This window comes from Neolamprologus brichardi, chromosome 1 (genome assembly GCF_056152115.1).
Source record: "Neolamprologus brichardi isolate AB-2024 chromosome 1, ASM5615211v1, whole genome shotgun sequence".
NCBI lineage: Eukaryota > Metazoa > Chordata > Actinopteri > Cichliformes > Cichlidae > Neolamprologus > Neolamprologus brichardi.
Window position 1 is genome coordinate 3,833,692 of NC_142104.1, and position 27,787 is coordinate 3,861,478.

Here is a 27,787-nt window from a genome sequence, read left to right on the forward strand (position 1 = left end):
TTCCCACAAAAGGAGCAAAAGAAAAAAAGTCCTGAAAGCTTTTAGCACAGAGTCAGGTAGGGCAGGAAGTGACACGTTTGATTTCAGCACTTTCTCTAAAATGCTGATTAAGAGAGAAAAGCCAAAAGTGCAGAAAGCCATTTGTTTCTGTCAGACGGCTCCTTTGCATTAAAAAAGTATTGAGATTTATTTCAGTGAGGCTGCACTTCTTTATGCCTCCCCCCCTTCCCTCCCCCCTCGCACGGCTCCATCTCCGCACCTGTCAACAATTTTTCAGCTCATTTCATTCTCCCCGTCTTCCGTCTTCAGCTCGCCGCTCTCTGTTTAATCTTTTTCTCATTTGTTTAGAACTCTTTGCTTTAGACTTCACGTGCTTTGGATCAGAACTTAAAAATAATGCAGTGTTTTTGGCACCAAATCAAACTCAACCACAGCGAAACCGTTTCACTAACTCCTGCGCTAAACTGCAGACGAGTCGGTCGTCTTGTTTGAATTCTGTGTGTGTGCTGAGGGAACGTCCTCCAGTCCAAGCTGTGTAATTTGTCTGTGTCATGGAGGCTGGGATCTGTTTTCTTTTTTCTCCTAAGAGGAAGACTGTTGAGACACGAGCGCTGCTTGATATGGCTTCTCCTTCTCTCTTTCTGCCCAGAATGAAGTATATATGGACTGGCCACATGTGTGCGGTCGCAGCCTACGGTGTCTGTGGGACCGAGCTGTGGACCGTGCTTCTCAGCGCTCTCCGATGCAACACGAAACTTCTGGTACGAGCTCACGTTTTCACTTCTGGCTCCAAATAGAGTGCTGCAGGGAGGATGGGTGCTAGGATCTTTGTTTACGATAATCTCCAAAAATTACGCTACTTTATGTCCTCTGAAGCATAAATACAGTCATCAAAGCTGGAATTCAAATATTAAAAAACCTAATCTGCAATTGCAGAACAAAATGTGCTTCACCATCCAGGCTAGTCGGGGTTGAGTAATCTCAGATCTTGTTCCATTTAGATGGGAGAAATTATTCATTTGTGAACTAAAGACAACATGAAATATAAAAAGGATAACTATATTTATCCCAAATGTTGGGAAATTCTAGCGTTACAGTGACTAAAACTGTAAATGCACTTTGCAATTAAATGGCCCGGTTTTGCTTGCGCTGAGTTGAGGAAGAGGTGAATTTCTACCAATCAGATCGTGTTTATTCAAATGCTCCACTGTTGCCACTGACCAATTAAAACACATTATGCAAATATCTCATGGGAGCGAGGTATTTGCTTGTGCATGAGGAGATATTGTGTGTGCATACAGTTGCTAACGGGCTCTTCAGGCTCGTCTTGTGAGCGGCTGCCAAACATCCAGGATCTGACCAGCTCGTTCTTCCCAAATCGAACACATTCACTGCATTTACTGCACTGATCAGTAGCTTTTCTCTCGTCTGTGTCACACTAAGAGTGATTGCAGTCCCACGTTGAGCCCACGGTGCCGTTTAGGTGTCGTTACCTGTAAATGTGACTTCCAATGGTTGCTGATGTGGCTCAGAGTCTGTTAGATGTGTTTAACCCTTTAAAACCGGTCAGAGCAGCACGCTCCGTTTTGCGTAACTATTTTTAAATCCCGGTAGCTCTGCAACCACGTAAGCTAGCGCAATAATTTTTTTTGCATATGAAACCGGAGGAGTTGTACTTACATCTTATGCCATCAGCTTGTCCTCGGTCACAGTTTCCTTCCACATATAGCTTTGCAAAAACTGCATAAAAAGCACTTGCAGCAACAAAAACATAATATTCCAGAAACACGCTTTGCCGATCCGATCAGCTGTTCATAACACTTCCTACGTCCATCAGCACGAACTATCGCATGTCCTCCATGACCTGCCCGAAACCGGAAGTGACGTCATTTTTGCGGAAATGTAGTTTTTTACCATCAGGGCCTCATGAGCCTATACTGGTGTTTTTAAAAGTTATGTTTGACTTTATGACTTTCTGTGTGGTTTCTGGGATGCTTAGGACTCATATTGCACTGCTGGAAATAGTTTATTTTGATGCATATGCTGCTTTTTTGCAAATTTGCATTATAATATGTATTCTCGTTTTTCCTGCAGTGTATAGAAATTGGTGTATTTCAAAAATAAAACTATGAAATTTCCTGTGGTGGGAAACTATTTTGTGCAACTTTTTTGTATTTACAGTTTTGAGGGATAAGCCTCTTAAATTTCTCTAACTAGAAATATATGTTAAAAAAAAAAAGATTTTCAATTTTTTTGTAGTTTATTGCACTTTTTTGCAATTTATGTAATTACTATGCACTTAATGCAGACATATTATTAAAATTCAGGCTGTAATTGTTGTATTGATGTATAGCAACTTGAAATGCTCCCAAAAATGGCTCCACAGCATGTAAAAATATAATATAAGCTCTGGCGGACTTGGTTCTATGGTAGGTCTTAAAGGGTTAACTGGTTGCTAACCTGTTTGATGTAGTAACTTTACATAAACACTGCGTGTCTGACGACATGTTCTTGACCTGATAGATGAAAGTGCACATGCTCGGAGCGCTACGTTATATCGCGCTTCCACAGATGAGTAAAGAGCTGTTTTAGCTATTACCCAGTGCCAAAGGTCGTCTGTAACCACAGTGCTGTGCTGCTGGCCACTGGATAAGCACACTACAGCACAGATTCTCTTCATCAGAGTAGTTTCGAGCAAGCAGAGAAAAAAAGACGACGGACTAGATCGTTTCTGGCCGGGCGATTGGACCGAGCGACTTCTAACCGTCGTTTAAGAGAAATTTGAAGTGTGTACTTTGTTCTTAAACGTGTCTCTGAACGTACTGAGGTTTGATTCCCAGTTCTAGTAACACTGCACATTATGCCTGTCACCACCCTCCAGTGTGAGTGACATTGATCTCGTTTAAAGCTCACTGCGAGGCGCTCTTGAAAGATTTTTCTATCTTTTATGATTTCCTGTATTGATGTGACGGTGAACCATTATGCTGCTGGATCCACAGCCTGCACTCTGAGCGGGTGACGGCATTGCCAGTGAGGCCACTAGGTGTCAGTGTGGTCACAACACGACGGCAGCAGGAATCAGATAAACGATGGTCGGGAACAAAGCTGCTCTATCTGTCTGTTATCTCACTCCGTGCTCATTTTTGGTATATCTCTGTGTGACTCTTTACTTTCCTCTGCCTCTGATACAATTATTTTCCTTCATTTCATTCACGTTGTTTTCTTTCTGTCAATTTGCAGTTGAGGCTTGTCAGATATGTCGCTCCTGTTGTGATGATCGGTTTCCTGTATTACAAGGTAGGCCATTTTCTTGGTGGTTTGTGCTCATACCTTTATTGGAGTTTTACTTCTGGAACCACATGGAACGATATGAGGGAAAGAAAATGGGCTAAATGGAAGTTACGGAAGAAAATGATGAAAAGCAATTGGAGCCTAACAGGATACTAAAACGATTGCTTCCCCTTTATTTATTTTACTGTTGGAGGAATCTAAATAGCTGTCGTATTCCCTGTTATGTTCAGTGAAGCAATAAGATGTTATCAAAGATATATCAGTGGGTTTGATACTCTGCTTATGGGCTTCATAAACCGAATTTTCCATCACTTGTCTTTGTCTTTTTTCCCTTTAGTTCTGGCCTAAGCTGATGGAGGAGTTATCAGAACTGAGGGAGTTTTATGATCCAGACACTGTGGAGCTCATGACCTGGATTAGGTAGGCGCATACACCCGCGCTCACAAATCCAGAGCACACATCATATTGAAGCAAATTTGATTCGCTTGTTCCTGCAGATCGGGTTTCGCTGTGCCTCGTGTCCTTGATTAGTCCGCGTGTGAGTGTGTCCGTGTGCGTGCATGCATGCATGCGTCTTGGCGCTTGTTTGTCGGAGAGTCTGTCTGATGAGTGATGAGAGCTGATGGATATCCATGAATAAGACATGGGAGTGCTGGAAAGGACCCAGCTGTTGGCAGAGCTCTAACCCACCTCAGGGTCTCTGTTGCTGGGCTTCCGATCAAGAGCATCACCCTGATGGGATCAGAGATGGAGCTGTGATTTGGAAATGCTCCGAACTGTCGCTGATGCTGCTGTGTGTTTGCACATCTGTGCGCGCCTGTCATTTTCTGGTCGTCAGGTTGGATGTACAGCGCTGGATTGGCCGCCCGTAGTGCATGTCCTACATCTGTGCAACTATAACATCTGGCCACCTCTCTGCTTAGTGCCTGTTAAATTTCCCATTTATGTTCCACTTGCACCAGCACAGACAAGTTGGTTTAACTGGGATTGTTGGCAAGGTCAGTAGTTATCAGCTGGGTTTGCAGCTCTCTCGCTGACCTGAGGCTGAATGCTGGTCAGACATTGCGCAGTGCTGCTGGACTCGTTAGGCGTTCAAATTAAGAAGCGAGAGATAATGAAACATTACGGCTGAGTGTCAGGAATGAAGTGGGATGCAGTAGCGGTGCAAACTGAAGCTGATCATGTGCTTCGTCATTAAGATTTTCATCCTTATCGCTGATATTGTAACATAACAAGAAGGATATGCTAACTTGTGTATTTTGAATCTCCGTTCTAGAATAAATTAGAAAAAGTGACTTGTGGTTTTTCCAGAGGGGCTGCTAATAGAAATATTATGACACCAAAGCACCTTTTTCCTAAAACTTGAGTGGTTTTTTTTGTTGCTCACATCAGGGCTGTGGGTGTGTTTGTAGGCATGCTGAAAGAAAACTGCAAGAACCACATTTACAGCTGTTTTTAAGCCTTTGGTTTTCTGTAATTTTGCCTTCCTGTCGGCCATTGTGAGAGAGCGCAGGGCTTAGTCAGTGTTCCCACTTTACATTTTTGCATTTTACATTTTTTTACAACACTTCCAAACATCTGCTGCTCTAAGCAGTCCAATTAAAAGTGTTAATGTCTTTGAATTCTGTTCATTCTTTTACGGAGCCCCGCAGGGGACATGGGAGAAAAAAAAATTAAGACGGACTTTTGCGAGATCTCGCAAAACAAACTCGGGATCTCGCAAAACGTTTGCGAGATCTCGCAAAACAAACTCGGGATCTCGCAAAACTTTTGCGAGATCTCGCAAAAGTTTTAGCCGCATTCTTCCCGTTAGCTCGAAGCTAACGGGAGGAGAGCTAACGGGAGGTCGAGACCCACTACAGCCGGGAGGAACACCGCTTTCCCGGCACATCGTGCCTCGACCTCCCGGTCGGCTTCGAGCCAGCGTCCGAAGAATGCGGCTAAAACGTTTGCGAGATCCCGAGTTTGTTTTGCGAGATCTCGCAAAAGTCCGTGTTAATTTTTTTTCTCACATGTCCCCTGCGGGGCTCCGTATTCTTTTATGTTATGTGCAGGTATATTGGTAGTCTTGTATGGATTCACAGTTGAGTTTGCACGATTTGCAGACTGTGTTCCTCCGTTTAAGTTAACAGCTTCTTTAAAGGTCGTTAATTTAGGATTAACCAGCTCTTGGTTAGCTATAGCTGATTTGTTGTTAGCTAGTCGATTTGATTTGCTGAGAATACGAGTTTGTGGAGGGAAAAGGCAAGTTACAGGACACATTGGCACGTTGTCTGCACGATTGTGATCTCTTTTGGCAGGGAGAAGGGGAACTTGACACTTTTTGTGTTTTTACATGCCTACTGTCACCAGTGGCTACAAACTAGCCTCCAAAGAGTTTTTGGGTCACGCTGATAGTAGCCCTGCTCCTCCATATCGAAACACAAGACTCCTCGCTGAGGTGTTTCAGCTCTTCTAACTGGAAGGAAACCCCAAGGCAGCTCCATGACACACTACAGACACTTCAGCTGCTTAGGGAATGCCTCATAGAAGAGCTAGAGGCCTGGAAGTCTGGAAATCTCTGCTTGGGCTTCTGCCACTCAGTGAGAGTAACAAAACATGGATGGAGATAATTAAATAGTTTCACACAAGACCAATAGTGCACATTTTATTGTCCTGCTTGGGCTACTACTGAAAATTTAAACCCAAACTGTTTTTCTTTTGACTTCAACGTGGAAATGCACACGATAAATCTGCTTCTGTTTTGTTTTTCACAGGGGAACAGTCTCAGACCCCCTCACACAAAACTTGGATGCTGCAAAATCTTGTTTACAAGCTCTGTGAGGAAAAATGATAGTTTTTGTCCACTCAGATAATCCCGTTGCCATCCAAACCCGCCAGCCTTTCCTCAACACATTAAAACCAGTTTAGAATGACTTAACATAGGTTTTCCCTGTAGTTCACTTATAGACTCTGTGAATGATAATTTAAGGCTTCTTATTTCCATCCTATCATCATCAGCGCGCTGACACCGAGTGGACCAGATGTGATTTCTAAGAAATGGACAATTTTGGTATAATCCTATTAAACACTTAGTGGAATGGCACAGGGAGAACGAGAGAGATATGGATAGTGAGACAGCAGAGGAGAGGTTTGGATTTTGAATGTATTTGTGTGTGTGACATGGGTTCCCTTCCCTCCGGAGCTAATCCCATTAGGCGGTGAGGATTAGGGGCTGCCTAGAGTTACCTTGGTTGGGGCTGAGAGCAGGGCGGAGTGCTAAGCTTCTTGCTGCGCTAATTACATTCCAGATGAAAGTGTTAAGATGGGGAAGGAGGTTCATGTTACGCTGTATTCTCTAGGTGACTGAGGCCGAGGCTATTTCGTTTTATATGCAAGAAGCAGATATTCAGACTGCGGCACAGTAAAGGGTAGGACGAGCGTTTGTGCAGCGTATGGAGGAAAGTATAGTTCGTGAACAGCTCGCGTGCGTATGTAAGCTGTCGCAGATTTGTTGTGATGATTGTAGCTGCATTTGTTTGACTTTGGTTGGTCTAAAATGAAGAGTTTGTCAAAGGATACAAGGTCTGAGAAAGTCTTTATCTTTACAATCTCTCGAGCCAGAATAAGATTAGATTAGGGAAAGGATAAGGATGTTTGTTTGATAACGATGGATTCAGAGATGAGATTAGGATTATTAGATCAGAGATAAGAGGGCCCTCGTCGGAGCTAATGACGCATGCTTGAGGCCCTCATTAGTATAGAAGTGTGTGAGTTAAGACAGGCTGATGAGGAGATTATCATAATTCCCAAGACTCTCTTTCGTGACCCGTGACTTTATGAGTTTGAAGAACTAAGGCGCAGCCATAATTCACAAGCCTGTACTTGATAACAGAGTTGGCTCCACAGCTCCGCTGTAGGCTGATACTGTGTTCTAAATGGGCAGTCGATAAATCAATAGCAGTGCCTGGATGTTCAACTGGCTCCAACTTTGAGTTATAGTTGAGAGTGAGCAGTTTTTAAAGTCACAAACATCGCCTCCATCTAGCCGGCGTGCTCTCTCTCCGCTTCCTCCTGAATCTGGTGCAACTTTTCTTTTCTCAGACTCGTGTTTCCACGCTGGTTTGTGCAAAAGCAGTACAGTGTCAGTCAAAGGAAGTTACTGAAAAAAATGAAGGGAAAATTCGAGGTAGTTTTGCTGCTCTGCACGAAGTATTCAAGGCAGTGCAAATGTTAACGTGCAGCAGAGAGAGGAGCAGCGGAAAGCCAGACATGTTTAATACAGCTGATTCTAGACCCCTCAGTTCATTCTCACTGCTGTCACTGCACCGTCGCTCCAACAGGGAACAAAGTTCACCTCGCATTTCACAGCACAGATGAGTCACAAGTGGGATCTATTACATTTTGAATGAGGTTATTTGTTGGACTTGGATTTTGATGTCAGTGTCACGACTTTGATTTAGTGATTTCTATATTTTTGCGTCATACAATTTCCCCCGTCTTATTTTTCTCCTGACACACACCGCTCACCGTGCATATTCCACCGCATAGAGAGGCCGAGTGATAATGCCGGTCTCCTGTGAATCAGCTTCTGGATTGTGGTGGATTGGTGCTTTGATCCCCAGCTGCTCTGCATGCTGAAAACATGAAGGCCAAACGCTGAAGTTGCACCAGTAGCAGCTTTGCATTGCAGCTCTGTGTGTGTGAATGACTGAATAAGAAATGCATTTTAAAGAGCTGTGTAGAACAGCTAAGGTTAAAAGTGCAGACAAATTGCATTTTAACTATTCTTCCGATCACACAGCAAATCATTGATTTCCATATTTTACTTCCTGAATGTCCGCTCTCAGTACATCCAGAAATTTCCTCCTCGGCCTTTCTCTTTTCCTGGCAGCTCCGTCGTCATTATCCTGCTCACAGGCCACAGGAGGAGCTCACTGCTCTTTCACATAAACCAATTCAATCTGGCCTCTCTCGCCTGGTCTCTGAGCTGTCCCTCTGATATACTCTCTCCTATTCCTGTCCATCCTTCTCGCTCCTGGCACAAATCTCACGAGCTTTAATTCAAACCATTTACCATTTAATATGCTTTTATTTTGAAAGATACCTTGCTTTTCCCCCATCCCCCTCCAGCTCACCCCCACCCTTCGGGTGTAAGATATACAGGCTGTTTTCGAGAATTATGAAGGCTGCAGTGGAAATTATTAATGAGAGCTTTGACAGCAGTTTTGCTGCAAATTCAGGAGGCTCATCTAGCTACTCAGCATGGAGACCCATTCAGTGAACGACTCCACTGGAAAAGTCAGCATATTTGAGTGAAACCCTGATGTGTTTATACAGCAAGTCCACACGCTTAAACAGGAAAACACATGGTGTCTCAGTTTCTTCTTAAAGACCATTACAACCATTCCCAAAGTAACCAGTAAGCACATTTTTATTTGATTTTATTTATTCATATTTGTACATGTGCAATATTAGCATCAGTGTTTGCCATTTGACGCACTGTGCAGAGTTAGCTTAAAGCTAATTTACATCTACAGTCCCTCAGCAGGTTGCATGCAGGAGATCACAAAAATGTCACATAAAAGATTCACACATCCATAAAAAAAGAAAGATTACAAGTTTGAGTCTTTCAGCAAATATTTTAATAAAGCTGGTGAAAAAGCTGCAGTACCTAATGGTATCAGGCAGGACTTCAACTTCCATTGAGTTAAAGCTTTCGCAGAGAGTGCTGATCGCCCAAAAGCAGAATGACAAAACGCTACAGTACGGTCTTTAGTTGATGATATGCTCGTAGATTGTAAAGGTTCTCATGGGCAAAAGCTTATAAAAATGAAGCGGCAGTGGAGGAGCTGCCAGACCATTTAAAATCTTAAACACCCAACATATATTCATTAAAATGTTTCAAAACCCATGAAATGATGTCGTCCAGTGTTTTTAGTGACCATTTCTCCAGCTTGTTCTGGTCTGAGCTCTCTGTGAGAATGAGGTTGGTAACTCCCAACAATTGTTTCAGACAAGTCAAAAAATATTAAAGCATACATCACTACGTTATTTTTTTTCATGACCGAGTGTGAACAGGCATACATTTGATCCCAAATCTGTAAATGGTTGCAAAAGAAAATATTTTTCTTTCACTTTACCACCATTTATTCTGAAAAGTGAATTTCTCTGCCTCAGAATTCCTCCAATTTTTTTTTTTTTTTAAAATCTAATCAACTTACTCTCCAAAAGTTGATTCTGTTCATCTGGACGTAGCGTTTTCTGGGAGAAACGTTTCGTCACTCATCCAAGTGATTTCTTCAGTCTCACTTGGATGAGTGACGAAACGTTTCTCCCAGAAAACGCTACGTCCAGATGAACAGAATCAACTTTTGGAGATTTATTTTCCTGGATGATTGAGAATGCATCAAGACGTTTTAATCCTAATCAACTTACATGTCTGAGCAGAGAGAGAAGCATTCTTCAGTGAGAACCAAACATACTGCACGTCGGGAATTTCTGCCTACTCAATACAACTGATGCAGCGGAGCGCTGATTCACACTGACGCGTCGGTTAACTAGCTCTGCCAATAAAACTGACACAACAAAACAAAAACAAAGTGACTATATTACAAAATATTAAAGTCAAACAGAAATGCATATACACACATACATGCACTGATCAGTCATAGAATCACTGACAGGTGGTGAATAACGCTGATTATCTCCTCATCATGGCACCTGTTAGTGGGTGGGTGAACATTTTGCCTGATGAATGCATCAGAACATGTCCACATCTTCAGCTCTTGTGGGGCGTTCCCAGTCTGCACTGGTCAGGATCAATCAAAGGTTGTCCAACGAGGGAACAGTGGTGAAGCAGCGACAGAGTCCTGGGTGGCGCGAAAAGTGGCTCGTGAGGTCCGATCCACCACACGAGCTAATAAGGACCAATCAAGGTGCCCATGCTGACCCTCGTCTGCTGCCGAAATGTTACTTTGACACATACCTAGGGATGGGTATTGATAAGATTTTCACGATTCCGATTCCATTTTCGATTCTGTTTAACGATTCGATCCTTTATCGATTCTTTTTTTTAAAAAAAGGAGAACACTAAGGTCGATTAGCTTAGAACTTTGTTTTATATCTTCTCTTTGAGCAAGATAGAAATTTAGGAGTAACATGGCCTTACAAACCCAACAGTGAGATCTTAAGAGATCCACAGCCTGCGGCTCTTCAATGGGGCGTCACAGGGTCCCCAGGAAAAAAAATGTAAATGTAAAATAATAAAATAAATATTCTTCTGTAGCAATAACAAAATATAACATAAATTATTCTGTAGCAATTACACAAGAATATCCAGTAATGTCCCTGCCTACAATTAAACACATTCACTTACCGAAAATCATCTGCTGTGGCAAATGGGTTCAAGCCTTTGACCACAAACTGAGTCACTGCTCGGTGACATTCGTCTATCCTGGCCTGAAGGGAGACGCTACGGTAGACTGCAGCGAGAACTGCCAGCATCTGAGCCAGACTCTGTCTGTCTCTCTCATCATGGTCACCTAAATGCACAGTAATGGCAGGTTTTGTAATAAGGCAGATCGCGCTAACATAATATGCACTGTTAGTTGATTATTTACCTGCCGCATTAACGGGAGAGGACGTGCAAACGTTACCGCTGCTGCTGGGTTGAGATTCACGAGTCCGGAGCGGAATTAAAAACACGACATTCATTTAAGGTCATCGTGTGTTTTGTGAGCAAATGCTTTTGCATAGTTGTAGTGTTTCCTCCCTTAAATGAAATATCTACTTTGCAAGTATTGCAAGTTGTCCTGTTGTCATCCGTTCTCGAAAAGTATAACCAAACTTTTGAGCGTTTGAGCCGCCATGTTTCCTGCCAGGTAAATGACGCTCCGCAACGTGGTGACGTCATTCGGGGAAACTGGATTCGATAAGGGAATCGTTTGCAAAAATGGCAAACGATTCCAAGGAATTGAAACAGTGGGAACCGGTTCTCAACAAGAACCGGTTTTTGATACCCATCCCTACACCTACCTAAGCACTGTTGCAAACCACGTACACCCTTTCATGATTCGGTATTCCCCGATGGCTGTGGCCTCTTTCAGCAGGTTAAAGCATCCTGCCACAAAGCAGAAGTGGTTCAGGAATGGTTTGAAGAGCACAACAACGAGTTTGAGGTGTTGACATGGTCTCCATATTCCTCAGATATCGATCCAATAATAATCTGTGGAACGTGCTGAACAAACAAGTCTAGTCTAGTGCAGTCCGAGTCTCGATGGGATGGGCAAAAGGGGAAGAATACAATATTAATCAAGTGGGCATAATGCTGGGTTTGATCAGCGTACATGTCTTTGGATCGAGCTTGGTCACACTGGGATCACTGGTTCTGGGAGGGTTTTGCTGGTTATCCCTGTGTCTGCATTGATTATCCCTGGGCACTACAGCTTCCTTACATAGTACAAAGACAGTGATGCGATGTTAAATTGACTGCAGGTGTAAATCTGAGTGTGAAAGTTTTTGTCTCTCCTACGGTTAAGAAAATGGATACATAGATGCACCGCAACAAGATGTTATTCATTGAAGTAGTTTTAATGTTGCTATCATCTCACTTAAACTCTGGTGGCATGTATCCATCTTTCAAGGTCTCGAGATATTTGTCCCTGAGATTTTTGCCCCGTTTAACACAAATGAGGTGAATGTGAGCACCACAGAATAAATTCCAGTCTTAAGAAAACACTTCAGACAATTCAGCTTTGACATCTCTTTCTACAAGTGGTGGAGAATACACACGAGAGGAATAATAATGTGGAGTTTGAGCTACAGAATTTCCTCCTTTTACCCTCACTAAGAGCTGCAGTCTGAATGTAGACTGGCTAATTTGTTTTCATAGAGATGAGGATTATTGCAATAATCCAATGTCAGTCATTTTTATCTTCAGCATTTAGTTAAAACCTGTAAAGTCTCACTTATGAACGAAGCATGTCGAAGATGGAGCTGCCAGGATGAAGGAAAAGGGGAAGGTTCATGGATGTGGTGAAGGTGGACATGCAGGAGGTTGATGTGACAGAGGAGGATGCTGGGAGATTGGGGGATCTGCTGTGGCAACCCTTACAGGGGTCATCTGAAGAAGAAGAAGAAGAAGAGTTGCAATTGTTCATCCTGTCCAGACAAAAGCGAAGCTCCTAACTCTGACGTTCCCCAGATAATTCTTGTCCAGTCCTCGTGGGATTCTCTCCTTGTTTTGTGGATCTGTGTCATTGTGTTTGTCTAATTAAAACAAATTGCTTGATCCATGCTTAAGAAATATGTGCCACTACTCATTTGTATATCAGTCTTTCAGCAACAATGTGTGTTTCTGCTGTCGGTGCGACTGTATCTTCACTATTCTTTAAATACTCTGCTTCCTCTTACTCTCATTCCCGCTCTTGCTCCCTTAATTGTCTTCCTGTCATCCTCCTCCTTGTCGTGCTTTAAATTGTCTAAATTAGAAGCATTTGGCTTCATCCTTAAATGGGGAAAGTGGTGTCTGTGATCTGTGCTTGTGTATGTGTGCGTGTCTTCCTCTGCTTTCTAACTAATCCAGAGGCAGTTTAGAGACAGAGTCGGAGCGACATCCCTGATTGAACACTTCTCAATCAGAAGTGAGACCAGCAGAAAATCCATGGCCATCCTGGCATTTATATAAAAACACTTCGAGTCACGTCCTCCGTCTCACTATCAGCCATCATCATCATCACTTCCACTCAGTAACCCTTTGTGTGCAGGCGGAGTGTTAGCTGCACTCTCTGCAGGTGGAACATAAGATTTATATGAAAGGCAAGAAAAAATTTAGGGGTGTTTTGGAAGTTAGCAAAGTAATCATCAGAAAAGCAGCTGCTCAGACCCTGCATGCCCACAGAGGCGCTTTCAGTTATGCTCAATGCTGAGACCACTGCTGAGGTTCAAAGCTGTGCTGGAAAAAAGTGCGAAGTTACCAAACGCCATGAATTTCCACCAATAGTGCAGTGATGCACAGTCGGGCTGCCACAAACGATTATTTTGATAGTCGACTAGTCACCGATTATTTTTGAGATTAGTCGACTAATCAGATCATCATCCATTGGACGTAAAAGTACAGCTTATTGCACCAGCAGCATCTGCTCTTATATAACTATCATTAGCTTACAGCTTTAAGTGTTTAAGGTATGTGCTAACTAAAAATAAAGACAAGATGATAGTTTATTAAATTTTAATGATATTTGCAGATTGTTTTGGTGAAGTTTAATAAGCTCCTTGCTATCTAAAATATAACAGGACACCGGAGTAAATTCTCGAGCATCTCACACTTCTGATGATCAGCTGTCTGCTTGACGTTTATTCAGCTGTGTAAAAACTATAACTTCAATCTCAGCCAAACCGATTTACTCAGGAACAAATAAAATACTAAAAAAAAGCCAAACAATAACATTTTTAAGTTATCTAAGTGACTTATATATGCTTAACCTGAGTAGCGAAAGACGATGGTGGGTTTGAAAACGATCTGCCGGGAGTCCGGTGTTCTCACGGCTCTAGTGAGCCTAGCCCCCGGCTAGCTATCGAGCTAGTGGGTAACAGACGTCTCCGAAAACGTTGGAGCGCTTTTGAAAATATGTGGTGTCTTGATAAACTGAGCAGATATTTGAGGTTTACACAGCTACATTCTCGCTTGAAAATATGTTAAACGTTTATTTTGTGACCCAGAAAGAATCATAAGAGTAATATTAAAACTAACTAGCTGCCGCCATTGTTGGAAACTGAGCTGGGCCGCGCTACTTCTTCTTCGGGGTTTAACGGCAGCTGGCATCCTTGTACATGCAGTGCTGCCATCTTCTGTTTCAGTCCGTTATTACACTCTTAAATCCTACTACTTATTCCTGCGTCTTTTGTGATCTTACAAAGCTTCAAACGACGCGTCGACTATTAAATCACTCGTGACGATTTTGATAGTCGACGTAATCGTGACTAGTCGACTAATCGTGGCAGCCCTAATACACAGTCGGTGTCGTAAAACAGGCCGTCATCACCTCCTAAAATCTTCATGCAGTGTTGATGTTTGAGCCTACGGTCTTTAAAAATCTGGAGTCTGATCAAAATCATGTCATCAGACGTTTGTAATTTAGGGATGTTTAAAAATTATTGTTCAGGTTTATGTCTTTACATTTTCTCTCCTCTTCTGGAAAACTGTAAAAAGAACGAACACTCGGCGTAACAAAAAGCTGATCCGGTCAGACAAAAGTGGGTTGCGGCTGTGTGGCTGAGCTTTATGTTGAAGTTGAATTGTTCGCAAAGAGGTCAAAGAGTGCTTTCACTCCTTTGTGACTGCGGGTGATAAGTTAATCTGTTCTGAAGGCAAATGCTGGCATGACTCTTAAAGAGCCTTTGACAGTTCTCACAAATCTTTATACCAAAGTCATAAAAGCATGAGCAGGTGAATTGGTTCAGATATGTTTTTCCAGACAAGGTCGAGACTTTTCTTGGTGTATTATTGTAGTTTTTTTTTCTCCTCTCCTTTTTCATGACAGCAGCAAAACCACAGATATGATTAATAACATTAATAGAACTGCTCTCCTGAGATGCGCCTGCCCATTCCTTACTCAGACCTTTTTATTTTCGTGGTCTTTAGCTCCATCACTATACGAATTTCGGAAAGAACTACTTTTAACAACTGGTAAATGTAAAACTGTAGAAAAGTAGCTCAATACGCTCAAATACACATTTAAGCTCACGACCCATACACAGCAAGGCAGGATCTGTGCTTGGCCACAGTAGAGAGTCTCTTTCAGCCAAGAACATCATTATTTCATTTTTATAATGTCAAAGGGTTCCTGGCTGTTCCTTTCTTCCATTTACATAAAAGAATCTAAACATCAAATTAAATGTAATCAGCATGGAAGGAAAGGAAAATGTTGGCTTAAAGGCAGCAAAGAAGCAAAATGGACAGAAAGGACAACGACGCGTTCCTGCTGAAGGTCAGGAGGTCAAAGCATCAACCCACGCATCCACCTTGGAACATGTTTGAATACCCTCCGCTCCGCTCCTCCTACGAGACTCATGCATATGTGCACATCCACATGAGAAACAGCCAGCCGGTCATCATAGTGCTACATGCATACAGTATATACTGTACAGAGAGCTTGCAGTGCGCACAGCATTCTTCAGTTTTCTTTGGTGAATTCATTTCAGGAAAAGTTAAAGTCACAAATGTTGATGTTCTTTAGTCTTGGACATTTAATTGAAAGAACAAAAAAAGTAACCTTCAATCTGCACTTACTAAACATTAATGACGTGTTTTCTGCTGATTGGTTAAGTCAGAAACTGACATCTCTGATCTCCAAAGGTAACTCCAGACTTTTTAGATGCTTCTTTTCCATTGAAGCTTCAGGTCTGCAGGCCTCTTCAGATTTTCTTCAAGGACCGTTTTCATTCTTATTTCAGCTCTGATGCCACCATTCATTAAATTTTATTAGATTCAGTTCAAGAAAAAAACCTTCACAAGCAGCTGCTCAAAGAAAAGTGCTTTTGGGTTTAAGGATTTGCACAACTAGTAAACTAGACTATTAAAAAGTTGGAACTTGGGACTCAACTAATGCGCGAATGCTGTTAACTGTTGGGTCGCACATAACCACTCGACCACAGCAGTGAGCAACCACAGGCTGCCCAGGTGTGCAGGCTTTAACCTGCAGGAAATGAGGCACTGCTAGCACTGCTAACTTTAGCCACAACTGACATTAGCTGTGTCCCAAAACGTCGGCTGCATCCTTCGGAGGACCCGGCCTTCGCGGTCCACATGGGGGGGGGTCCTTCAAAGACCGAGAAGGCCGGAAGTGCGAGGCTGTGAAATGGGACGGTCTAGCCTTCAGATTAGCGTCACCGCTGTCTCGGTGGAGTTTAATAAACTCTGCTCCTTGCTATCTAAAATATAACAGGAGACTGGCGTAAATTCTCGACCGTCTCACACTTCTGTTTAATCAGTTTTCTGTTTAACATTTATTCAGCTGTGTGAAAATCCCGGAGAAACCCATTGGATGGATTAATAAAGTTTTATTTAATCTAATAATCTAATAACTTTGATCTCAGCCAAACCGATTTACTCCAGAACAAATAAAACGCCCAAAAAAGGCAAACAATTACATTTTTATGTTATCTGAGTGACTTATATCATGTTTAACCTGAGTAGCGAAAGAGCGGGGGTCTGAAAACGATGAAGCCGGGAGTCCGCTGCTCTCGCCGGCTGGAGTGACCATTGAACCCCGCGGCTTGCTATCGAGCTGGTGGGTAACAGACGTCTCCGAAAACGTCGGCACACTTTTGCAAATATGCGATATCTTGATAAACCAAGCAGATATTTGTAATTTACACAGCTACTTTCTCGCCTTAAAATATGTTAAAAGTTTATTTTGTGGCCCAGAAAGATTAATAAGACTAATTTTAAAACTTAGTAGCGGCCGCCATTGTTGGCAGCTGAAATTTGGCTGGGACGCGCTATGAATTCTGGGATATGGTGGGCCACGAAGGACACACCTGACCCATCCTTCAAATTCGGGGAAATGAAGGACGCATCTGTCGGCCGCATTTGAAGGAGTCGACGAATTGGGACAGCCTTCGTCGCCTGGCTGTGACGTAATCGGCCTTCAAATGCGGCCTCCGGAGGATGCAGCCGACGTTTTGGGACACAGCTACTGTGTTTGTGTTCATAAATGGCTCAAACGGCCACATATTTCGGTGAGATTTGTCAAAGAATATGATTTTCAGCTTTGAAATGCACACATGAAATTTGAACAGATAATACAGATAATAATTATCTGTTCAATTTGGGAGCTTCATACTTTTTACACTATTTAATTCGGCTACTTTTCCTTATGTAAACGAGCAGTAAATTTGTCTCTTGGAACATCTCGAGCTCATATTTAGGACTTTCTTGCTGTGAGGTGACAGTGCTAACCACTTACCACAGATAATAAGAGGTTTGTCTTACTTCTTATGGCTGCCGTCTGCCTAGTTTACCATAAAAGCCTAATTGGTGAAGTTCCACTGCAGTGGGTGTCGTTCCCGTTCGTTTAAATGCCTTTCTGAGTGATACAGGCACAGGGGTGTTGATCTGTCTGCCACAATAGCACTGCAGTCAATTTGATGTTTATCTGGAGAATTATTAATGCAACCAGGATGTACCTGACCACAGTTTGCAGGGGCACAGCAAAAGATTTGAATACACACACATTTTCATGCACGCACACAACAAACTAAGTTGTATTAACACGTTAACACACCACAGCTTTGCAAAGCTCGTCCTTGGCGATGTAGTTTTCTGTAGCACTGTAACTGCACATCCTTTTATAAGTTAATTCATCCGTCTCTGAAAGAAACTTTTAAATGCCATCAGTAGCATGTTCCAATTATTGCAGCAGCTCAAAAGGCAAAAACATGTGCAGTGAATAACAGCAGACAATAAAATAAAGTAAAATTTAATCAAACTTTTCTGATGACTTGATGTTTATGTGGATAGCCTAAAAACTTTTTCCACATCTCTGTTGCTTTAAGTTCTAAACATATACTGTATTATATCAACCTAGTCATGCAATATACTATGAAAATGTTTAGAAAGGTGACTGATTTGTCGGTCTCGTTTCTCTGTGTTTGTCCACAGCACAAAGACACCCAAACAGGCAGTGTTTGCTGGAAGCATGCAGCTCCTGGCGGGTATCAAGCTGTGCACAGGCAGAGTTCTCACCAACCACCCCCATTATGAAGATAAAGACCTGCGGGAGCGGACCAGACAGGTACTGTAGGCTGCAATAAAACGAAACTGCCAGAGGGGCTGCAAGATAACACAAACACAATAAATGGAAAATCTGAAGTAAATTGATGGTAATTACAGTGTCAGCTTCATAACACTGAGTCAGGTGGATTTGAATGCCAATTAGCTGCTTGGATTCGCTTTAAGAATAATCATAGCTGTAATATTTGTGTTTTGAAAGAGGTGTGAGATCTGAGCTTTACCTCTGCACAGGCTATAATACGAGCCAGTGATATATTTTAAAGCAGAATTCAGTTCACTTCAGTGGATATTCATCAGTTCACAGCAGCAGTTTTCTCAAAATGTTTTATGTTGTAAAGATTCTACCTGGAGTCTTTGTTTTTATTCATTTTCACAATTAAACAGAATGGTCGGGAAAAAGAAAAAACCCACTTCTTCCACCTCACACACCTCTGAAAGTCTGTTTCCGAGGATAAATAACGGTGCGATTTCTCCCACCTTTTCTCTCCCACTTTTGTTTTGAAGTCTTATGCATATGTCAGCTCTTCCCCAGTGTGTAGATTGTTAACACTTGTAATAACCAAGGTATTGTGTGGCGATGCTTCTAGAGCCAACGCTTAGTCATGGCTTTTTTTGTTCGCTGCCAGTAGGACCTAAGATATTTGTCTGTGTGATTTAATTCATCTGGAAAGCGTCCAAGGTAAAGACTTGTAAAGTTAGAAAATGTAGAAATGTGACCGTGATCTGCCGTCTTTTCTCCATCTTCTCTCCAGCACACCGTGGGTAGGTAAGGGGAAAAAACGAGCAGCTGAAACTCAAGTTTAAAATTTATATGTACAATTAGAAAAAGTTTTTTGTTTCTGTCATGGAACATAATAGCTTTGTTGCTGGTAGGGCTGTGCGATATGACCAAAATCTCATATCCCGATATAAGACATCTGTCGTCCGATAACGATATAAATCACAAAAATGTAACATTTTCTGTAAATTCTGTGAATCTCGGGCAGCTCGACTTGCGGGAAGTGTTTCCAGCTGTGCGTCATGCATGAAACGATACATTTTTAGACATAAGTTGTAACGGCCGCCGTTTTCTTTGTGAGTATTTATTACACGGCGTGCTGCGGGGAAAAGCCTGTTCTAACGTTTGAGTCTAAGGTTTATTTTTTAGCACCTGGCGGCTCTATTTTACTTCTCATCCGTAAATAATCTGCTCTTTCACGTTATTCAGTTTATTTTGAAAAGTCTCAACAGGATCTTGAGCTTTATTGTGAAAGGTTTATGTGGAACATAAACAAGCGGACACGTGATGCTGTTACATCGTTGTTGCTAACGACTGTAATGTTTGCATGCCTCAAACATTAATGATGACACCTTCAGTATTTCTCAGTTCCATTCTTTAATTCTCAGGCTTGCAGCGGCAACACAGTCTGCAGCGCTAACTTGTTCATCTACCGTTTTCTGTTGTCTCCTTTTTCCGCCTTACATTCGACCTTTCAAAATAAAAGTTCTGTAAACATCACAACGACAACGCATAAAAACAGGTGCTTGTCCATCTGTAGTGTGGTTATATTAAATATAAGAGAAAGAGAGAACTTTAAGACATTAATATAGCCACTACAGTGACCATCAAAACCATGAAAAAATATTGCCATAAACAGTTTATTTTGCGACACCGCGAAACAAACAATAGCGGAAAATGAAACGATAGACGTTTTTATATCGTCATCCGATATATATGGTTATATCGAACAGCCCTAGTTGCTGGGTAGAACCAACCTGCTCACACTCCAGATGCTGGACTGCCTACACATCAGTCAGGAAGGGCTGCTGTGCAGATGCATCTATTGCTTTGTAGTTCTCAGTGCACAAATGCTCAACTAACCCCAGTCAGTGTGGATTCCTTTTTTTCTTTGCTTCTTCTCTAATTTAATCAACAAAGTAAACGTGTGAAGTGAAACAATTTAATTCTATAATGAAAACCCCCTAAAACCCATCACCCCTCAAAACCTCATTGTGTGCAACCTTCCTTATCTGCTTTTAAATCACGTCAGGACTGCCTCTTATATGCTTGTTATTAATTATATTTAATTTTAAGATATTCTAATGTAATTTAAGCTGTTTTCTCTTTACTTTGTATTTGTAGCACTTTGGCCAACATTGTAAAATGCGTTATAAATAAAGGTGCTATGCTATATGTTTTTAAGTTTTGGTAATTTGCATTTTGAATTATGTTCTTTAAAAATCCAAAACCTGAACAGTGAAACTGGAAATGAAGTGAACTGAGATATTTTTGTTACCAGCCACAGTCTGAGTCCACAGTTAGACTGAAGCCTCAGTAACTGAGTGCGAGTGTAGCTGCACACCATTTAATGCATTTCCCTTGTTTTGATTCAATTTTATTGAAGTAATATTTAACCTTTATACATTATTTTGGTGCAGCAGTCAGTGTCAGAATTTTCAGGCTATTTCCAGATCTTGTGGTTGTGTTTTTCCCGTCCTCCTCTACACAGTGAAATCTGTTTTGTACAACATCCCCACCCATCCATCTCACTCAGCTCTGTGCTAATGTCTTGCGTGAGAGACCAGGGAATTGTCTGTAGATGGGGGCCATTGACCTGCAGTGATTGTCTGAATGAATATGGGATCAGAAGATGCACTGAGTACATTGTGCATCCATTACAGTGGGATGAATGGTAACGTAGGAAAAACGGAGCCTAAAAGTGCTGTGTTCCAGTAAAGGAGAGATGAATGGTGGCGCATGTACTGAGTGCATATTAGTATTGTAATGTATGTGAGGAATGCTGCGGAGGCATTGTTTTCTTTTTCCCTTTTTTCCGTGAATGTTTTTTTCCTGCTGAAATCAGGTTTAAAGCAGCAAAGGCAGCTTTTCACTTCACTTCTGTGTATTATTCATGAATTCTCATTGTATTGTGTTTTCATTAGTATATTTTTCCCTTTGGCCTGTTATTACACGCCCTGCCAATGCACTTAAATAACTGGTTGTCACTCCCATATTGACTGAATTCAGACAGTGAAATAGAAAACATGACAAATATCACTTTTCCCCAAACATGCTGCAAACCACATGCAGCTAATGACCAAACACAATGGTGAATTACCTTTATTATTACTTTTTTCTGCTTCTGCATGCGGTGTGTCTTCTTTGCAATGAGCGGAAAGTAATGTGTGGGTCATTTCTCGGGTAGCTGAGCCTGTGATTTGCCTCCCAGCGGGAAGTCAGCCATGCTGAGCCGCTGGCGAGGCTCGAGCCTAGTATGGAGCTCATTAATGGACCACGACACTGGTTCAGGCCTACTGGGCTTTATCTGTGCCCAGCTATCTTTATGAGGACCATGCTGAGTTTTAGAGCACTGGAGTGAGAATATTTTGGAAGAGTGAAGACATTTTGGTCCTTATCAAAAGGCTGTTTTAGGGTTAAGACTCCGTTTTAGGATTAGAGTTTGGTTAGGTTTAGGTAAGGTGTTAGACGTGAATGTCCTCATGAAGACAGCTGTGCAAACGTGGCTCTGTTTTCTTTGTTATTATGGAAGAAAACTGCATAAATGTATTTTAAAACATGGTCCCACTTCTTGTGCAAGATAAATGTCACTGCAATATTATTCATTAATGGACAACAAGTATATTTCAGGTATTCGATTCACCCGCTCTAGTCCGTTCTATGTTAATTTGCATACCTATAGTATTGTGCAAAAGTCTTGAGCCACCCCTCAAGTCTTTTTATTTTACTAGAAAAATGGGATAAAGAGATTTATAGTGATTTATCGTAACATGGCAAAATACTGGAAACAGTATATAAAGCAAAACAGAGTTTATGCAATACTAACGACCACCTTTACCTTTAAGACAGACAAACGCTCTTAGGCAAGCTCTCTTGTAATTCCTTTAAGTACTCTTCAGAAATACAAACATAGACACCCAGAGCTTTTCTTTGGATGTTTCTGCCCTTTTTCCCGTTCTCGGTCAAGAGGATCCCACAGTGCTTCAGTGATGTTGAGGAGGTCAGTCCATGACTGATGATGTTTATCTGTGTGTTTTCTGTCCGGATATGCTTTCACTGAATTGGCAGCTGAAAATGAAGCCTTTGCCTTGCATGCTTGCTTTCAGTTTCAGCGATCTGATGGTCCTTCTCTGTATTCATAAGTTTGACAAGATGCCCAACGTCACTGACTAAAATCCAGAACCTGTAGACACTCACTGTGGTGTCTCTCTCCTCAGATACTGCTCATCTGTTGTAGATGCCAGGTCTTCTTTTGTCCTCTAATTGGGAATTAAAGGGAATCACCTTTTTTGCACAAAAAAAACCTGTACAGAGTGTATTCTTTAACAAATCTGAGCTGATGGGGCGATGCTGGCATTTTGACTTGGTTCTCACACATTTTAGGAAAAGCAAGTTTCCTAAAGTCTCTTTTTCCCGGACATGTCAGTGGAAATAAAAAGCAATAAAATCTATTATGTGGTTGCTGTTATAACTACACACACATTCAGCTGGTAAAATGCTCAGTGGTTTTTAAATCTGATGCCTGACATGGCCATTCACCCACTCTCCAGTTTTTGACACCAGTGAAAGCTGAACCACAGGCAGTGCATTTGGGGTCATTGTGTTTTTGCAGGATAAAGAACGAGCTAATGAGATTTGAGGGAGTTCTTTTATATAGCCATAGTTTTCTTTCTTTACAGCACACAATGGTAGGTAGTCCACTAATGAGAAGGTCAGTGGTTTGATCTCCAGCATCCTCAGCCTGCATGTTCAAGTAACCACGGGCAACATCCTAAACTCTGTGATGGATGTAGTTTGGAGAGTAAAGTACGGTGGCCCTGAGAGGCCAAACGGACTGCAACTTCAGAAAACAGCATTTTTTTCATTTTGCAGCGTTTTTCTTTTTGCAGCGTTTTTCTTTTCGCAGCGTTTTTCTTTTCGCAGCGTTTTTCTTTTCGCAGCGTTTTTCTTTTCGCAGCGTTTTTCTTTTTGCAGCGTTTTTCTTTTCGCAGCGTTTTTCTTTTCGCAGCGTTTTTCTTTTCGCAGCGTTTTTCTTTTTGCAGCGTTTTTCTTTTTGCAAGTGTTTTTCTTTTTGCAGGTGTTTTTTCTTTTTGCAGCATTTTTCTTTTTGCAGCATTTTTCTTTTTGCAGCATTTTTCTTTTTGCAGCATTTTTCTTTTTGCAGGTGTTTTCTGAAGTTGCAGTCCGTTTGGCCTCTCAGGGCCACTGTAGTAAAGCACTTTAAGCGGTCAATAAGAACAGAAGCGGCTTTCTATATGTGCGGTTTGTTTACAGATTACTTCTGAATTCATGCAATACATCATCAATAAAGAGCGAGCAGGTGCCACAGCCAGCAGCACATCACCAACCATGACATGACCTCCATGTTTCACAGATATACTGATGGGATTTCCATGTGTACTTACTGCTTTTCATACACACTTTGGGGTTTCCTTTACTTTTGTAAACTTTTTTTTTTATATTTGTCTTTGAAGTTACTCTTACTAGCAAATTCCAGTCTGACATTTTCCTGGGAACTGCTGCCATTGGTGGGGTTAAAGGTGTTGGTGCTTTAAAAGTGTTTCCTTTTATACAATCTACATATAACCTCAAGCTGCTCGGGAACTTCCTATGATGCTTTGAGAACTTTGTCATCCCCATGTGTTGATATCCTGTATATTTGTCTACCCTCTCCTCAACTTCCTCCCCACAAATGCTTACTGCTAAGGGATCATCTTACTGTTGGGGTTCTCTTTTCTAATATTCTGGGGTCTTAAAGATTTACAGCACTCAGAGAAAGCCGCTGTGAACTGGTGCTATAGCCATAAAACTGAATTGAAATTTCATCATTTGACAGAAATCGGTTTATTTTCCTCTTTTATGACCATCTGATTGGAAAATTGTATTACATCTAAGTAAATTAAACCTCAATTAGAAAAACTTGATTTTATTAGAACCCTTTTGCTAAACCATCAAGTCAAACACGTCTTTTTTTTCTTCAGAGAAATCCACACTGCTGTAGTCGATTATATCCTTTTGTCGTGTTGTTATAATAGGTTCGTTTTTGCTGACACATGAGCTGCTTTTCAGTCATAATCAGTTCTGTGGTCTTTGCGTCGTGTTCGCCTTCTGGCACCAATTGTATTCTCAACAGATAATAGTGCACAATTCAGTTCACTTTATGTGCAGCAATTCATAACTGACTTCATGTCAGTGCACTTTAAATCATGAGGGCAGCCCCGGACAATAGTCAGCGGTTAAGTTATTTTCACACACATGGAGGTGGGCTCAATCAGCAGAACAAAGCCATTTCAAACATTAAAATGCATTCGAAGACCAATAAATGAAAGTTGATTGCTTCTTTAATTTATTTGACACTTCTGATAAAATTCTGCGACTTACTTCAAGAATCTTTTGGGACCCACTCAGAGGTTTTAGGACTGCAGTTGTTGATAATACGGGTTCCATCCTCATTACTTTCTTACATACATCTTGATCCACAGAAAAGCTCTCGTGCAGTCAACGTAAAAAGTTGCCACGACTCCACTTAGTCAGTGTTGGGAAGGTTACTTTTAAAATGTATTCCATTACAGATTACAGAATACATGCCCCAAAATGTATTCTGTTACTCTCATTGAGTAACGTAACGGAATACGTAACGTATTCTGAATACTTTGGATTACTTAATATATTATCATGCTGTTTACAACTACATGAATGTACTATTGCTGTGATTTATTACTGTTACTGAAGGTCCGCGGCTCCGAACCGTAGTAAAGGGACCTCTGGCTAATACGGTGGGTTCTGTGTCGGGCTCGTAGCCGAAAACTAGCTTTACTTTGTTGTCTGGGTCAACTTTGCTAGCAGAGACAGAGAGAGGCGTTGAAAGGCTGCTCCAACAGAACTTATTGTTTTTGGAGGAAAACACGAACACGGTGTACAGTCGAGTCTTAATAGCTTACTTACAGCTGGGCTCGTCAGGCTCTCTTCTTGGCTGCAGTGGTTATTATTATATTTACATGCTTCCAGCTCCTGTTTTTGCTCGATGACAGCTCGTACTTTTCCTTTTTCTCTCTCCCTCGCTCACAGACACATAACGTGTATGGCAGTCCATTCTCCCTGCAGCACGGACTACACTGCCTATGATGCTACATTCTTTAGAGCTATACCTGTAGCATTCTGCCTATTAGCTTAGCACAACAACAACAAAAAAGTGCTCTCTCACCCAGGAAACACGCAGAGAGAGAGTCACCCTGTAACCATGGCAACCGTAACGCTGCCGCCTGGAACAACAGAACGTAGCTGTCAAACAAAACCCAAACAGTCCTGACCCGCCACAATATGAAACAGGAAAGTACCGCCGTGTAATCCATTTATTTCAACAAAGTAACTGTATTCTAAATACCACCTTTTTAAACGGTAACTGTAACGGAATACAGTTACTCATATTTTGTATTTTAAATACGTAACGGCGGTACATGTATTCCGTTACTCCCCAACACTGCACTTAGTCAAGCAAAATGGTCGACGCCATTTTTGACACCACAGGGGAAAACGACAAAAAAACGAAGAGGCATCTCTTCTTTAAAAACTGGAGATAAGAACAGTATCGGTCTATTATATTCAGCTACAGCCCTGATTATTTCCTGAGTGTCTGGTGACTTGGTATCATGTATCCATAGCTGATCAAATGGAGCTTGTAGGGTTGGCATCAGTGGACTTTCACTCAGCACCAATCTGTGAGTTCAAGAGAAACGATTAATGTTTTCTTCTGTTAACACTGCCCTCTGGCAAGACATTGGTTTGATATCGACCTCCTCCCTGTCTGAACTGTCCAGACTGCGTTAGCTTGGTAGGTTGCAGGTGTTTGCAGGCTACAGCTACATGAAAGACTCGGAGCCTTGAATTCGTTTGTGGTTCAGACGGAGGAAGAAAAGTCAAGAAAAAATCAGCAGCGATTTAGATTCGGTTTTGTTAGTTGACTTCTTTATTTACTTCTTATTTACACATTTTTGCTTATCAAATGCTCAAATATAAAATGCTTACTGACACTCTGCCTGGAAAACCTGCTGGGGTTTTACAATAATGCTGCCAGGACTTTGTCCGCCAGGCCGTGCAGTGCTTTACTTCATCTCAGTGACACAGTGTGGTTCAGTGAATTGTTCTAAGCTGGTTATTTACAGCAGTTGACATATATATATATTTTTAATACACTGAGAGCTGGATCAGTTAAATATTGATTTGGAGCTTTTCATGAGATCATCTCGAGAGGATAAACTGTGACAATGATACTACGCTGTAGTACTTTTCGAGTCATCCCTCACTTAGTATCAGATTCTGTCAGTTCTTGACTATTTTTAATATCTAATATTTAGTTGTCACTTTATTTCCATTGTGATTTTTTACCATATTTCATCACCGGCCACAGAAGGGCTCTCCAAATGGCGCCGGTGAACGCTCGTCATTTTTGCATCATCGCCGACAGATTTAGGCTCGTTTGCAAAGGAAGATGCTCATGCTTGTGTCATTGTGGTTAATCACTGAATGCACAATGTAGTGAGAATATTTGATATTCACCGTTAAGATGATCCAAAAACACCAACCAACAAACAAACTAAAACAGCACTTAGTGTGATTTCAGTCACAGGTGAGATTCAGTTTGATGGATGCTTTTTTTACAGCTTATTTGAACCTTTCTAAAAGTTGCTGTTTCACTGTGTTTTAGCCTTACAATAAATCCGCTCTTAGCCAGTTCTTGCAGTATTTATGGGCTGCATAATTTGTCCATTTAAATCTTTTGCCTGCTACAAATAAAAGATGAACCACGAGAGTTTTCCTGGAAGCTGGGATTTATGTTTTCAGCGTTAGTTCTTGTTCCCCTGCGGGTTTTGTTTGAGTCATAATTGTTTTCATTCTATTTTTTTTTGTTTTTCAAAGTAAACGTTTCCTAATTGGAATAAAGCAAGTTTCATAAAGTGTAATTCAGAAAACAAATGTGTCTGGTAATTGAGTTCCAGGGGAGAGGTTTTCCCCTCCCAGCAATATCAAGTTAATATTGGTTTCCTTTCAGGAAATACTTATATGTGTGTGTGTGTGTGTGTGTGTGTGTGTGTGTGTGTGTGTGTGTGTGAGAACAGGTGTATCAAGTGTACGCTCGCCGCTCCCCAGAGGAAGTACACGATATCCTGAAGGCTATTGGAGCCGACTATGTGGTGTTGGAAAACAGCATCTGCTACGAGCGGAGGCACAGGCGGGGCTGCAGACTGCGGGACCTGCTCGACCTGGCCAACGGACATGTGGGTGGCTTTCATTTAATGTGACTCACTGTGTGTGTGTGTGTGTGTGTGTGTGTGTGTGTGTGTGTGTGTGTGTCAGCATGCGCCGTCCCCTCTGCCGACTCCTGCGACTCGGTGAAAGCTCTCAGCCTCTGCAGACAGATCAATAGTCCCACTTCTTATCTGCTGTCTCTCACTCTTTTGCCGCCCCTCACCCCCACTCCCCCAGACTCTTTATTTTGATGTCAGATGCGGCTCGCCGGCTATTTGGATTACCAGAGGCGAGGCGAGCTTCGGTCTGGCCCAGCGTCGTGTAAGACACATGAAACGCAGAGTCGGGGTATGCTCGCGACGCCGTAAATGTCACGCAGCGTACACAACATCTGACATCTAGACAGCTTTATTGAAGGAATGCTGGATGTATGTCTCTTTCTGTCTGTCCTTTGCTTCCTCTCATACTTTCTTTTA

The 27,787-nt window shown here is 41.8% G+C and overlaps 1 protein-coding gene across 4 annotated transcripts in view; it reads left to right on the top strand.

Annotated features, from left to right (window-relative positions):
- dpy19l3 (dpy-19 like C-mannosyltransferase 3) overlaps nt 1-27,787 on the top strand; it is an 85,723-nt gene that overhangs the window by 52,549 nt on the left and 5,387 nt on the right. For all 4 annotated transcript variants that reach the window (XM_087841762.1, XM_006779691.3, XM_035906364.2 and 1 more), the window contains 5 exons: nt 650-761; nt 3,241-3,297; nt 3,629-3,711; nt 17,936-18,068; nt 27,182-27,340. In XM_087841762.1, the coding sequence (XP_087697888.1) occupies nt 650-761; nt 3,241-3,297; nt 3,629-3,711; nt 17,936-18,068; nt 27,182-27,340 (544 nt within the window). The remainder of the gene's footprint in view (nt 1-649; nt 762-3,240; nt 3,298-3,628; nt 3,712-17,935; nt 18,069-27,181; nt 27,341-27,787) is intronic.